The sequence below is a fragment of the Brassica oleracea genome, chromosome C7 (genome assembly GCF_000695525.1).
Source record: "Brassica oleracea var. oleracea cultivar TO1000 chromosome C7, BOL, whole genome shotgun sequence".
NCBI lineage: Eukaryota > Viridiplantae > Streptophyta > Magnoliopsida > Brassicales > Brassicaceae > Brassica > Brassica oleracea.
In genome coordinates, this window is record NC_027754.1 from 32,987,060 (window position 1) to 33,001,320 (window position 14,261).

General features: G+C 36.5%; 3 protein-coding genes across 3 annotated transcripts; 1 reads left to right on the forward strand and 2 right to left on the reverse strand.

Annotated features, from left to right (window-relative positions):
• Positions 1-182: 182 nt before the first annotated feature.
• LOC106301726 lies at positions 183-1,168 on the forward strand. Its single transcript, XM_013738192.1, has 2 exons — positions 183-613; positions 702-1,168. Exons 1-2 carry the CDS (start codon positions 439-441, stop codon positions 1,043-1,045), a joined length of 519 nt encoding a protein of 172 aa, XP_013593646.1. The 5' UTR covers positions 183-438; the 3' UTR covers positions 1,046-1,168.
• Positions 1,116-4,059, reverse strand: LOC106301725 (actin-related protein 2-like). The gene is made up of 15 exons (XM_013738191.1): positions 3,915-4,059; positions 3,442-3,552; positions 3,230-3,364; positions 3,090-3,161; positions 2,944-3,022; positions 2,766-2,815; positions 2,583-2,686; positions 2,420-2,488; positions 2,271-2,334; positions 2,072-2,140; positions 1,900-1,983; positions 1,756-1,814; positions 1,591-1,657; positions 1,423-1,506; positions 1,116-1,321 (listed from the first exon to the last, which is right to left on the reverse strand). The coding sequence occupies exons 1-15, from the start codon at positions 3,954-3,956 to the stop codon at positions 1,241-1,243; spliced, it is 1,170 nt and encodes a 389-aa protein (XP_013593645.1). The 5' UTR covers positions 3,957-4,059; the 3' UTR covers positions 1,116-1,240.
• Positions 4,060-4,945: 886 nt separating this feature from the next.
• Positions 4,946-6,548, reverse strand: LOC106301596 (transcription factor TCP20-like). The gene has a single exon (XM_013738042.1). The coding sequence runs from the start codon at positions 6,254-6,256 to the stop codon at positions 5,300-5,302; it is 957 nt and encodes a 318-aa protein (XP_013593496.1). The 5' UTR covers positions 6,257-6,548; the 3' UTR covers positions 4,946-5,299.
• Between the last annotated feature and the right edge of the window lie 7,713 nt (positions 6,549-14,261).

Sequence of the window (14,261 nt, forward strand, 5' to 3'; positions counted from 1 at the left end):
CTCCACTTTCTCCTTTACAGATAGCCAATATTTGGGAATTATACACAAAACTCCAGAAGAAACAAAGAGCATGAGGTCTCATTAACTGTCCTCTCACCTAACTTCTCACTGTCTTTTCACTATCTTCCACTTAACTCTCTCATTTATAACCTTCACTTTCAGTCAGTGTGTTTCCACTATCTTCTCTGCTTTTGCATTCAATTCTATTCTTCTCCTCTCATTTATAATCTTCACTCCATTTGCGCTTCTCTCGTTGTTCCCCCACCACTTTCTCTATGCTGTCCTCAAAATCAATGCTAAGAGACACGTCTGCATAAATCTCTGTATATAAAGGAACAAGTGAATACAACTGAAGCATGAAGCTAGTTCAGTGAACACAGTGTTCCACACTCTTTTTTACTTCAACCATATAAACAAAAAGCAAAACTTGTTGTCAAGATGGAGAAGAAGTTGATAATGTTTTTGTTTGTTCTTCCGCAACTTATGTTAGTAAACTCGCTTTCTCCAAAACATTCATCAGCCAAGCCAAATGCAGAAGTAACTGTAATGGGTTTTGTTTACTGCGATGTCTGCTCCAACAACACTTTCTCCAGACACAGTTACTTCATGTCCGGTAATTAAGAGAAAACAAAAACAAAAACATCACTAAGAAGATTCTCTTGCAAAAAAAAAACTATGTTTCTAACGTTTTCTTGATGCAGGCGTGGATGTGAGAATACTCTGCAGATTCAAATCAGCTTCGTCGAGAACAAACGAGATGGTAACATTCTCTGCAAACAGAACCACTGACGAGTTCGGTCTCTACAAGGTAGCCATAACTTCTCTAGATTGCGCTGACGTGGATAGTCTCGCGAGTTCCTGTCAAGCGAGTTTGGTCGGAAGAAGAAGAAGCTCCTCGGATCTTTCTTGCAACATACCTGGTTATAGAACCACGACGGATCAAGTCGTGTTCAAGTCTAAACGGTCTAATCTCTGTATCTATGGATTCAATGCTTTGAATTTCAGACCCTTCAAGAGAGATCTTGCCTTGTGTGGCAAGAAATAGAGTTTCAAAACAACAAAGCTATATTTCACTGTTATTGTCCATGTTGCTTCTACTCAGAGATATTGTCTAGTAGCAAGGAGAAGATATTGTTTTTTATTTAATCAATGAATGAAAATTCGTTTCCGTTTAACCCAAAAAACAAAGAGACAATGACGGTCCTCAAGTTAAGCTTAAGAGTTGATGTTTAGAGTATCATCAAGCTTGGCTCATCTTATTTAAGCAACCAATCCCTTCTTCCAGATAGTCCTCTCTATTGATCCAGAACTCTGGTGCGTCCTGCAACACAAACCGTTCAACAACATTTCTCTTAAAATAATAATTTCACATACTACAAGGTTTCCATGTTACAAAAGAGAAAGCATTGAGCCTCTTTTTACCTTCATGATTCCTGCAAGAACAGCGCCTCCGAGGTATACCATGTGTTTCCTTCTAGGTGGATCCTCGATCCTCAATCTGAGTTTCTGATGTGACCAAAACATCACAAAGAATATGTTAAAAAAAAACATGGCAGTGAAATTGATTATGGACTCAACGTGATAGTTTACCTTCAAGCCATCTTTGTTTCCTTTTAGAACTGTATCGAGATACCGATCCTGGATTTCTTTCTCTAGACTGAAACAAAGAGAAGACATAACACATTCAAAGTAAGACATCGAGCTTCTTGTTGGATTTTGGAAACACACACACACTAAAAAGAAGAAGAGACAAACCGGCTAGGTAATCCTGGATACATGGTGCTTCCTCCGCTTAAAACTATGTGTTGATAGAGCTGCATAAAAAGAAAAGAGCACAGGGTTTGAGAAAAATTAAGATTAGTTGTTGAAATAAGAAGCAAGGGTGAGAGGCGCAAGTACGGTCATGCGGTTATCAATATCCATTTCTTGAATACAGCGGAAAACCATGTCTGCCATTCCATCACCTTCAACATCAATGAGCTCCTAAAAACCCATTAAAAGAGGAAATATTATGTTATGTGATGAGCAACGAGAGAAAGGAAAGTAGGCAAAGCCATAGATTAAGGTATACCGGTGTAAAAAGCGCTTCAGGTGCTTGGAATCTTTCAGTGCCTACTTTGATGACTCTCCCATCTGGAAGCTGATCTCACAGAACAAAACCCTCAACAAATTAGTTGTCCGGAAAACAATTAACTGGGAGATAATATGTCTTTGAATCTAGATTCTATTAGCTTAACATAAGCAGGTTAATAGTAGAACAGAGAACTCACAGTATAATTCTTAACAAGGATGGTTGTCTCCAGACCAAGCTCACACTCTCTCTTATAATCATAACTGCAAACAAATAGATTTTATTTCCACTTCTTGTAATTAATTACTACACATATATTGAGATGAGAACTAGGAAGAGGTCTCTTTCCCTATATAGCAGAGCTTCTCTTTAATTTCCCTAACAGTCTCAAAGTCGGCCGTTTTATTCATCGCATATCTGATGAACAAACGACTTTGTGTTTAGCTCACATCATATATCATCAAAATGTTAATAAAGTTTCAGAATTTGAATTTGTGAATCGGTTTCTCACCCTCTCCGAGAAAGAAGATCAACAAGATAAGCTGTAATGTGTCTGCCAGCTACATTCATCCTTTTGGTAAGATGAGGGAAAGAGTAACCATCAACCACCGGAACCTAAGATGGTAGGGACCACGGTTCAGTGCTTTATAAGCAAAACTCGATCTAAAAGTTACCGTTTCTTTTTGTAGCTTACCACATGAGTAACACCATCACCAGAATCAATAACCAAACCAGTTAGCAAACCTGAAACCAATAATCAAACACAAGAAGATTAATAAAAACGAATAGCAGATAGATTCTTTTGAACAGGTGGACTATACAACACACATAAAAGAAAACATAAACCTTCAAGAAGAATCTCCAATAAGCACCTTGAGCATACAGAGTCAAAACGGCTTGGATTTGAATGAAAACGCCGGCGAAATTGTACTTCTCAAACATTGTCTCAATCTGTTTCACAACTTGAATCAGTTACTTACTACTCCAACAACCACCAAGACTTGACAAAGTATCGTACCATTTTCTCGCGGTTCTTGGAGGGGTTAAGTGGTGGATCCGTGAGCAGTATCTTACAATCTGATGGATTGATCTGTTCATAACAAAGGGGTTTTAAGAGTCATTCAAACCCAATTGCGGAAGGAAGAGAAGGAAGAGTACTTTCAACTCGTTGTAGAAAGCATGATCCCAAACATGTTCCATATCCTCCCAGTTCTGGACAATACCATTGTGGACAGGATAGTTTATATCCAGTTGATGCCTGAGCTCAGCGCAAGTCTCCCCAACAACTATATCCTAAATGAAACAAAATGTTATTTCAAGTAAAAGATCTAAACTTTTTGTAAGAGGAAAAGCCACAATGTAGGACGAACCTTCAGTTGCTGCTCCATGAGTGATTCTTCATACCGAAGCAACGGCCTTCCCACGACACAAGGGAAAACAGATGTCGGGAAATTCTCTCCAGCAAATCCGCACTTCACATACTTGAAATCGCCAAGAAACAACATCAGATATCAAAGACTCAAGAACATACAGTAAACGCATCGGAGCTCAAACTTTACGAAATGGATTTAGAGATAGATTAGCTTCGATCCGAATTTCAGAATAAAGATCATTTACACACGCCCAAGTTTCAATTTTTTTTTGCAAAATTTCAGATTAAACAACCAGATCCTAAACAAATCCGTTTAAGGAAACAAAGGTGAGATTTTTTTTTTTTGTTTATAAGGAAGACAATGTAATGTTTGATCAGATTCAACTAAAGAGCTCGTGGGATCAAAGGGTTGGGAGTTTTGAAACAACGGCAAACAGGATCACGTAAACAGAGAGATGAGAAGAAGCATACGCCGGTGCCGTTGTCGCAAACGACGACGTTTTTGTTGTCCATATCTTCTCCGACTTGTTCAATCTTACAAAAATGAAAACTTGTCTTTTTTTATGGAAGCGAATGAGAATCACTCTTCCCTTCTTCGACTTGGTTCCGCTTTGCTCTGACCGGTCACAGGTCGCGTTCGATCTTTCGACACTGTTTCCTCATTTCTCTATAAGCATGCGCGTCGTTTACTCTGCGTCGAAACGTCTCGTAGTTCAAATGATCAATACAAAAACGGCGTCTCTATTTGAGCTATAGATGAAACTGTTTATGGCCTTTAACACGATTACTTGACCCTTTTCTTAGCGTGGGTTATATTTCTCACCGAAGATACTGAGAGCAGTACCATGAATGCAGGTAGGCCTCCGGTTATTACCAGAATCAAACCGAAAAGTCTGGTTTTCGGCTCAGTTCGGCAACTAGAAAAAATTGGTTTCGGTTTTCTATAAAAATATCTATGTTAACCCAAAATTCCGAATCGAACTAACCAAAATCTACACTAAAATAACTGAACTAATTGAAACAACTAAACTTACCCGAAATTTTTCGAATTCTACTCAATTTAAACCAAAAATTTAAATAAAAACCAAAATTATCGGTAGAATATTTTGAAACGAACTAACTGTAAATCAAACTGAATTTCTTTTTGGTTCACTTTGCGATTTTGACTGACCCAGACTAACCAAATTCCAAACTAACAGAAGAAATCGAACTGCATGCCTATATGCATGTAAGAGTTAAAGAACAAAACAAGTAAGATCATAGTGAACTCCACTGAAGCTCAAAGACACTGAACCAGAACATGCAGAAAAGTCTTAAATGATTCATAGAAATCTAGTGGAAAAGGAGGATCTCTGGAAATGTGCAAAAGAAGCTAAAGTAATTTCCTCCGTCTTTGTAAAAACAGTAATCTTCATTATGTGATGGAAGGTAAAGTACGCATTACCATTGTACTATCGAAAAGCCAGTTTCTTTGATATTCGAAAGAAGCAAACAACACACAGAACAAGTGAAAAAACAAGCCTATATCTTAAGACTCCAAAGCTTCAATAAAGGTACAAACAATCTCTGGCTATATCTATTAACAACCTCAACCTGCAAGTTTCAACCAACAACTGCAAAAAAGGAAATGCCACAAACACTCAAAAAAAAAAGCTGTTGGAGTCTCTCTTGCATCATCATCATCCTCTGAAAGTATCAGAGGTTTCAATAAGCATAGATTTTCACTCTCACTCAGTATGAACCTTTTTCTTTTCTTCTCCATGCTAGTTTTACAACAATATTATCACAAAACAAAAAGCCAAAAGCTTTTCAAATCCACAAGAGAAAACCAATGTTTTTTTTTAAAAAAGCTTAAATTAACGCCCTGAGCCTTGAGAATCATCTTTCTCACCACTCTCTTGCTGATGCTCCTCATGTGATGGGTTATGCAGAAGAGTATGGTGAAGAACCCTACCCTGAGCCTGAGCTTGACTCATCTGCTGCTGATAAATCTGTGCAAAAGAGTGCGGATTCAAGACACCAACATTCCCTTCCTGAGCCAACCCTAACTCAAGTCCAGGCATCTGATTGTTACTACCACCACCAAGAATGGATGCAAAACTCATAGCTCCACCAGGATAATCAAACCCAGGAAACCCAATTCTGTAACCACCTCCATCACTCATCATCCCAGTGGCTTGCACACCAGCTCCAAACCCAGCTACATTTGGCCACAGCCCTGTTGGTAAACTCGACCTAGAAGCTCCTCCTACTCCATCTCCGCCGCCAACACCCCAATTTGGCCTCCCACTACTAGACCCACCACCACCGTCCAACTCATGACTGATCATCAAACCAGCAGTGAGTGACCCACCTTGAAGATGGTGGCTGGATACAGCAGCGGCCGAGGCTAAAGCAGAGGCCGGTATGGTTCCCGAACCGGTGGCTGCGATAATCGACGGCTCAGCCTGCTGAAGCAGCCACTGGATTGTCTCGCCGTCGGATTTGTGGCCCAATTCTCTAGTCAATTGGAAGATCCTAGCGGCGCAGAGAGCAGGCATCCTGATTCTCCGACCCCTGCCTTCGACTTTGATGTGTCTGTCTTTGTTAGAGCTTCTCTTGGGACCAAGCTGGTTCTGCTGCTGCTGCTGCTGCGGCGGCTTCTTACTGATGTTCGGTTCATTGTCGGAAGCGACCACGATCTGAAAATCCTTAACCTCGGCCGGTTTGGAATGATGATTGTCGTCCTTGGAAGCATCTCCTATGCTCTGGTGTCTTGGTGGTGGGTTCAAGAAGTTCGGTACTTGGTGGCGGTTTGGGTTCTTGGGATCCATCAAAAAACTTGTGTGGGGACTTTTGAGGGTCCAGGCTCTTCTTCTTCTCTCGGACTCGGATTCAATTTTAAGGGTTTGTGAGAGAATTGTGGTGTGTGACTTCGATGAGAAAAAAAGGTATCGACTTTGAGGAAAAATTTACAGTGTTTTTTTGTTTTTTGTTTTTTATAATTCCAATGAGACCCCGTAAGATCCCGATGCAGAATGGAGGAGAATAAAAGGAAAAGTTATCATCTTTCCATCTTAAAATGGGTCAATAAAGAAATGAGAAAACATTTAAAAGCTGAAGACTTTAGTTTTGTCTTTTTCTTCTTCTTTAACTTTGGGTGTGGTTTGTTTGTTGCATAACAGAGAGATAGTGAGTTACTTTGGTTTCTCACCAAACACTGTCTTTTGAGAACTATAACCAGCAAAGTAACCAAACAAGTTATAACCCCATAAAAGAAAAAGCAGTGTGACCGTTTCACATTTAATCCCTTTGAAACAAAAGTAATGAGAATATCTAAGAAATGCCACTTCACGCCCCACTTCTTCAATGACTTTTGTCTAGTCCAGTAACTCTCTTGTTAAGACTTCTTAATGGAAGAAAAAGTTGAAATTTTAATGTGAACGTTCTTCTAACTGCTAATCTAGTGATTTTTAGTGAATATGGTATATGTCTCTTCTCTTATTTAACATTCATAAAAGCCATAGTAATTAAGAATCTCATTCAAACAATGAGTCGATATTTTAAATGATTATTTTACAAAGATCATGTTGATTCTTTCTCTGAAGTCAGTTAGTTAGATATGAAAGATCTAATCATCTATGGGTTATTTGTAGGTCATTGTTAATTCTGACATATCTAATAGTACACATTGTTATATTTTTTTGTCTATATTGATTTGAAACTAGGTAAGCCAAAAGGCAAGTTACAAAGGATGTCGTAATGAAACGACATCATAATCTTGAGCGGACGGTTTAGAGATACAATCCTGGAGCCAGAAGCGGCGATTGCATAAATACAATCCCGAAGGTAAAAACATACTTGGACACATTTAAACTAACATACACGGACAACATGAACCTAGTTAATACCATAGAAAGAACAAACCAGATCGATAGTTTATGGAAAACCGTTGCTGTAGATTGTGTCTCATAAGCCCCTTTGCTCCACCGCCTCCCTTCAGATCCAACTAAAACTTGCCATTGACATATGTAGGAGCTCACCACGCGCTGTCTACGCGTCTTACTCAAACCAGCCGGTAATTATAAATCCACTACCACATACCGTAGATCTGACGAGATCGAGGGCCATAAATTCTAATTTGAGACTCTCTGTTTCAACACAAAAAAATGAAGCCTCCAACCAGATCTAAAACCCTCTAGATTAATAAGCAAGCCACAAAAAAATACTGAAACAAGAAGGAAAGGGGTAACCACCCTCTCATAGTACCAACGGCAGAGGCCATCGACCAGAGAATGTGGAAAGACAGTGACTTTTTATTTTTCGCTCTCACCTATTTCGACAAAAAATTCTACTTCCTCTATTCCTAAAAGATCTGAATTCTAGGTTTTTCACACATTTTAGTAAAACACATTAAATTTACAAAATTATAGGTTTTTCAAACATTTTAGTAAAACACATTAAATTTGCATAATTTTTTGTGTTTATCTTGTTTCCACAATTTTAAGCCAATAAAAAATTAATTAGTGCAATTAAGATTTTTAAAGTTTGCAATTAGTTAATAAAACATGCATTGAAAATGTAAAAAATAAATCTTTTAGAAACAAATTTTTTCTCTAAAATATGTATCTTTAAGGAACGGAGTGAGTATTACACATTGTTGTTAAACGATATGATTAAACACAAACGGTAAAAAAGAGAGAAATAAAAATTAATGTTGTTAAGGCTTTTAGTCTTAGCTACGATGTTAGCACAAATCATAAAATACTACTTTTTATATACTAGGATACAAGATTGCATGGTAAATACTAAATAGTCTCTTTTTACCATAAGCAAACAGAAAATGAAAAGAAGAAACAATTTACGTAGTGATACGTACCTTACCTAAAACAGTAGTCAGAGTCAACGTCAACGTCTTCTCAAAGAAGGAAGTACTAGTCTTTCAAATGGATCAATGGTATTATTCGAAAATTGTCAGGTCCACAGAGGGTTTGGTTAGCTTGTAGGGCAAGCCCTAGAGAGATTGAATGACTTTGAGGTTCCATCATTTATGGACCGACAACATCATACCGTCACTCTCTTTTCTATTTACTTGCACCTCTCGTATCATCATTCAACTTTTTTTTTTAGTATCATCATTCAACTTAAGTCTTGGAGTTCAATTAATCCTAATTGATTTAACTACTCTTGATGATTAAAGGCATGAATTATTAATGGCGCTCATAATCACGTTTAATACTCTACTGTACCTGCCAAATTATCTAAAACTCTTGATACATATTAAATGATCTCTTGGCTAATCTTTAAGGAGTAATAATTAATTTTGAGAATGTGTTAGGTTTTTTTTGGTAAAAAAAAAGTGTTATGTTTGAAGACTTTTTTTTTTTTTTTTGGTAGGACTGTTTGAAGACTTTCTAATGAATGAACTCTCCATCCCCAAGATTTTGTATAAGTAATGCAGGGTGAATTTTTTTTAAATATATTGTATTTAAATATTTTATCTTATGTTATCAATAATTTTTTTCTACATTTGATTAGAGGTGGACATTCGAGTACTATTTGGTTCGGATTCTTGCGGGTTTGGTTCGGTTCGGATTCTTGCGGGTTTGGTTCGGGTTTGGGTTTGGATAACCTATTTAGTTTTTTTTTTTCCAAAAATTAAAGTTCATATATACTTTAATTTTTCAAAATCTAAAAAATAAAAATAAAATATAACATATAAATTTGAATAATGTATGCCAAATACTTAAACTTAACATAAAATTAGTTTAGGTTAAATATTTGGATAGGAAATCAAAAGATATTTTAAGTATTTTAGGTATTTTAAATATCGTTTAGCTTTTAAACATGTACTTATAACTATTTTTATATATTTCCAAGTATTTTGGATAACTTAAAAATATCTTATATTTTGTATATTCTTCTAGATATTAAATTGAAAAATAATTAATATATTTACATATATAAATCTGGTTCAGATATATTCGGCTAGCCAAAATATTTTGGTTCGAATCGGGTTCGGTTCCGGTTCTCTAGATAACAAAATTTTGAATCCATCCGGATATCTAACCAATTTTGGCTAAAGTTCATTACTATTTTTGGATTGGTTTTGGTTTGTTTTTTTTAGATTCGAATTTTTTGCCCAACCCTATATTTTTATTGTGACAAAATTTTAAACGAAAATGATGATGGTTCATATTGATTTTGGGTACGCAAAAATGTTTAAACTTATTTAAGGAAAACAATGGACTGGACATAAAAAGTTATCATTTTAAATTGTCAATCGACACTTCCAAATATTCTATGTCGGTGTTGTGACAAATAGAAAGGGGGTTAGGGTTAGGAAAGCAAATTTGTTGTGCAATCCATGTTCTCGCTAGCTGATTTCAATAGCTTCTAAATAAATCTTAGCTGTATTGATCCCTTGTAAGATTTTTGAACAATATTAATTAATAAAATCTTAAACATGTTGAGTTGTTTCTCAATTAAAATATAGGAGATTAGAGTAATCACATAAATCAACATAATACCTCTTGTTTATTTACAATATATTTATGGTAAATAAATCAAAATAATCATTTTATTTATTTTATATGGTATATAATTATATTTCAATGAAATTGACATAAATATGTAGTATATTTTAATATAAATATTTATTATTGAGACTTCTTACTCATATCGTTTTATTAACATTTGTATATTTGATGTAACAAAAAAATTAAACCATTAATACCAAAATTTTCGATGTGATATATTTTTGATGCAAATTTCAAAACTAACATATTTATGTATTTTTAAACAGACATAGTTTAATTTAAACAACATTAATATATATATATATATATTATTTAATACGAATATCTATTAACTAAAAATTTATATTAATACGATTTTATGATCATTGTATCTTGTTATAACAAAAAAAACTATTGATCACAAAATTTTCAAAAGGATTTTTAACATTTTCTGTAATTTAAAATCGTTTTAAAAAATTTTAAATATAACATATAAGAAAATTCCTAATTTGTTTATTATGTGGTTAATGTGATTGCTTAATTTATTTTAACAATATATAATTAAACAAAAAAGAAGGATACAAATATTGTTATAAAATCTTTATTATTTATAATCATTAATTGTCACATATATGTTAATCATATTAGGTAACACCGTAGCTTTTATTTAATTAAGGAAATAATTCATGTTTCTTATATTTTGGGTTAATATAATGTTTCTTACCAATTGGATTTTGGATCTACAAATTATTCAATTGATTTTTATGCTGCCACGTGAGCAAAATTGACATCTTAATTAGGTGAGACATAACTTAATAACTTAATGATTCTCAAAATTAATATATAAGGGATTATTTTACAATACCGTTACAAATTTATATTTATAAAGATTTACCACATTATATATCCATAATTGTCAGTATGACTGACTTATACATATTGACTTTTTTGTCAGCATATTGACTTATTAGGTTAGTAGTCAGACAATTTTTCTTTTTCTTTTTTGTAACTTAATTCAGACAAATATTTACACACTTAGGGTGTGATTGAAAGGTACATGTAGCGTTAATTTTTCTAGCGAGAATTATTTTTCCACTTAGTTCCACTTAGTTTTACCAATCAGATGAAAACAGCTTTTTCTCTATTACGTTTGATACTGTTTAAATAGAGGTATATACCTCACTTTTTTCTCTCACTGTTTTTGAGGTGAAAAACAAATTACTCTTGACTTTTCTTTTTTCTTATCTTTATTACTCCAGTATTTTACCTCTTAATTACTCTAGTTGAAGTATCGCTCAGTTACTCTATAAAACCATGAATATCGCTGGTGCTTAAGAGAGTCCTTAATGAAATAAGCTCATTTAATTAAATGTAAAATAAAAGAAAAGGAAATAATCGATTTTTGATTAGGGATTATTTTTGGAACCGAATTTAAATGGTGTTTTCTTCCACGTGTCAGACTGAAAAACCTCTGTTTTTTTTTCATTTTTTTTTCTCATTTTATCTCTCGTTTCTTCTCCTGTTCTCGTTTTCTCCGCAAGCGATCGACGACTCTGTCGATGTTGTCGACCTCTCCTCCGTCTTCTATCCTCTTCGCCGTGAGATCAACGATGACAACCCACCATGATCGACGAGTCTCTCGGTTCTCACGGCGTCGCCTCTGTCTTCTCTCATCTTCGCCGTCAGAGAAACGGTGGAAACCCACCATGATCGACGAGTCTCTCGGTTCTCACGGTGTCCCCTCTCTCTTCTCTCATCTTCGCCGTCAAAGAAACGGTGGAAATCCACCACGATCGAACTCTCGGTTCTCACGGCGTCGCCTCTGTCTTCTCTCATCTTTGCTGTCAGAGAAACAATGGAAACCCACCACGATCGACGAGTCTCTCGATTCTCAAGGCGTCGCCTCTGTCTTCTCTCATCTTCGCCGTCAGAGAAACGGTGGAAACCCACCACGATCGACGAGTTTCTCGGTTCTCACGGCGTCGCCTCTGTCTTCTCTCATCTTCGCCGTGAAAGAAACGGTGGAAACCCACCACGATCGACGAGTTTCTCGGTTCTCACGGCGTCGCCTCTGTCTTCTCTCATCTTCGCCGTCAGAGAAACGGTGGAAACCCACCACGATCGACGACTCTCGGAGACTTGACGGCGACTTCTCTGTCTTCTGTCGTCTTCGATGTCAGAGGAACGATGGAGAGGGCGACGACTCTCTCGGTCTACTCCGTCGCTCTTTCAGATGGCTCTCACGATCTATTCAACTTCCAGATCAACTACCCAAGTAATTAACCTTCTCACCTCATCCTTCTTTGTATTAATCTCAATTAGGGTTTTGATTGATCATATGTCTAAAGTTCAAAGGTGAATCCCTTTTTTTTTTTCTGATCAGGTAGTGTGAGGAAGATTTCTCTATCGGCTATTCTGGAGAGGAAGAAGTCTCCCAACAGACTCTATCGGTTTTGATTGATCATATGTCTAAAGTTCAAAGGTGATTTAATTAGGTGTTATGAATATGAAGACACTTGTTTTTGATTATATGGTTCTTTGTTACACTATGTGCTTTGCTAATTTGGTTTGCATTGATGAATCATGCGAGGAGGGAAAGATCAGAATGCACAAATTAGTGAGAACTTAAGGAGCGGAACACAAGAGGCGTATCAAAACCAGTAGCTCTCAACTCATCTCAACGCCACTCTTAAAGCTCTTGGAGGCGTATCACCCCCTGTAGGTGAGGTTAGTGTGCAAAATTGATCTCATTACTTATGTTAATAAATGCTTACAGTTTGGTGGTGGTTATAGTTAGGTGATGGTTAGAGTTAGGGTAGGGTAGTGAATATGCTTGTTATATTGTGGTTGTGCTGGTGATGAATGCTTCTGATAGCTCTCAAATCTGATTAATGCGTGTTAGGGGAGTTTGCTTGGTAATAAATTTGTTAGAGCTAAGGCAATCAAATTTAATAAATTTGTTAGAGTAAAGGCAATTAAAAGCCAACCGGTAGCTCTTTTCATTTATAAAATCCGGTAGCTCTTTTCATTTATAAAATCCGGTTGTTGTTGACGAATACCTCCAACTCGGTGCCACGACAGCTCGGTTGTGTGTGGAACATTTTGTGGAACGAATAATATATTTATTCGGCGATGAGTACCTCAGAAGACCAACCCCGGCTGATCTTCAACGTCTACTTTATATTGGTGAGCAACGTGGCTTTCCCGGGATGATAGGGAGCATCGATTCTATGCATTGGGAGTAGAAGAATTGTCCCACCACTTGGAAATGTCAATATTCACGTGGTTCGGGTAAACCCACAATCATGTTAGAGGTAGTTGCTTCGTATGATTTATTGATATGGCATGCGTTTTTTGGACCTCCAGGTACCTTAAATGATATCAATGTTCTTAATCGCTCACCTATTTTTGATGACATAATAAAAAGTCAAGCTCCGCAAGTTACTTTCTCTGTCAATGGAAGAGGGTATCATTTGGTCTACTATCTCACCGATGGTATTTATCCGAAATGGGCAACTTTTATCCAATCTATTCCAATACCACAAGGTCCGAAAGCGGCTTTATTCGCTCAACATCAAGAAGCTGTCCGAAAAAATGTCGAGCGTGCTTTTGGAGTCTTGCAAGCTCGATTTTCCATTGTTAAAAATCCCGCACTTTTTTGGGATAAAGCCAAAATTGGAAAGATTATGCGAGCATGTATCATACTTCATAATATGATAGTAGAAGACGAACGAGATGGATACACTCATTTTGATATTTCAGAGTTCCAACAAGGAGAAGATACCGGAACTTCACATGTCGATCTCACGTATTCTACATATATCCCTTCAAATATCGCCAATATGATGGGTGTTCGAACTAGAATTCGTGATAGACAAATGCATCAACAGTTCAAAGCTGATTTGGTTGAATATATATGGTGTAAATTTGGACGTGCTGGAGACAACTACTGAGCTCAGATGTTTTTCCAAATTATTCTCGATTATTGTACCACTACAAGAAAACATAATCTTAACGAGGGCGGTTTTCCTCATTATTTCGTCGTAAAAGAGGCTTTACGACGAATTAGCGAGGAAACGCGTTTGCTCGTTACACGTCCGTCGTAACACATATTTTCTCGCTAATTCGTCGTAACTTAGCGAGGAATATATTTCGTCGTAAAGACGAAGTAGAACGATTCGTCGTAAAGACGTCGCTACAATTCCTCGTAAGGACGTCGCTACAATTCCTCGTACATAACTCGAAAACAGTTCCTCGTAATCTACACGTAAATACCTTGAAAGATTTTCCTCGCAAAATACACGTAACAACCACGAAATGA

Coding starts and splice junctions, on each gene's coding strand:
- LOC106301726 (XM_013738192.1), top strand. CDS start 439: ATGGAGAAGAAGTTGATAATGTTTTTGTTTGTTCTTCCGCAACTTATG. Junction 614..701: donor ACACAGTTACTTCATGTCCG/GTAATTAAGAGA, acceptor TTCTTGATGCAG/GCGTGGATGTGAGAATACTC.
- LOC106301725 (XM_013738191.1), bottom strand. CDS start 3,956: ATGGACAACAAAAACGTCGTCGTTTGCGACAACGGCACCGGC. Junction 3,162..3,229: donor CTTTCTACAACGAGTTGAAA/GTACTCTTCCTT, acceptor TGTTATGAACAG/ATCAATCCATCAGATTGTAA. Junction 2,141..2,270: donor TCCTTGTTAAGAATTATACT/GTGAGTTCTCTG, acceptor CTGTGAGATCAG/CTTCCAGATGGGAGAGTCAT.
- LOC106301596 (XM_013738042.1), bottom strand. CDS start 6,256: ATGGATCCCAAGAACCCAAACCGCCACCAAGTACCGAACTTCTTGAAC.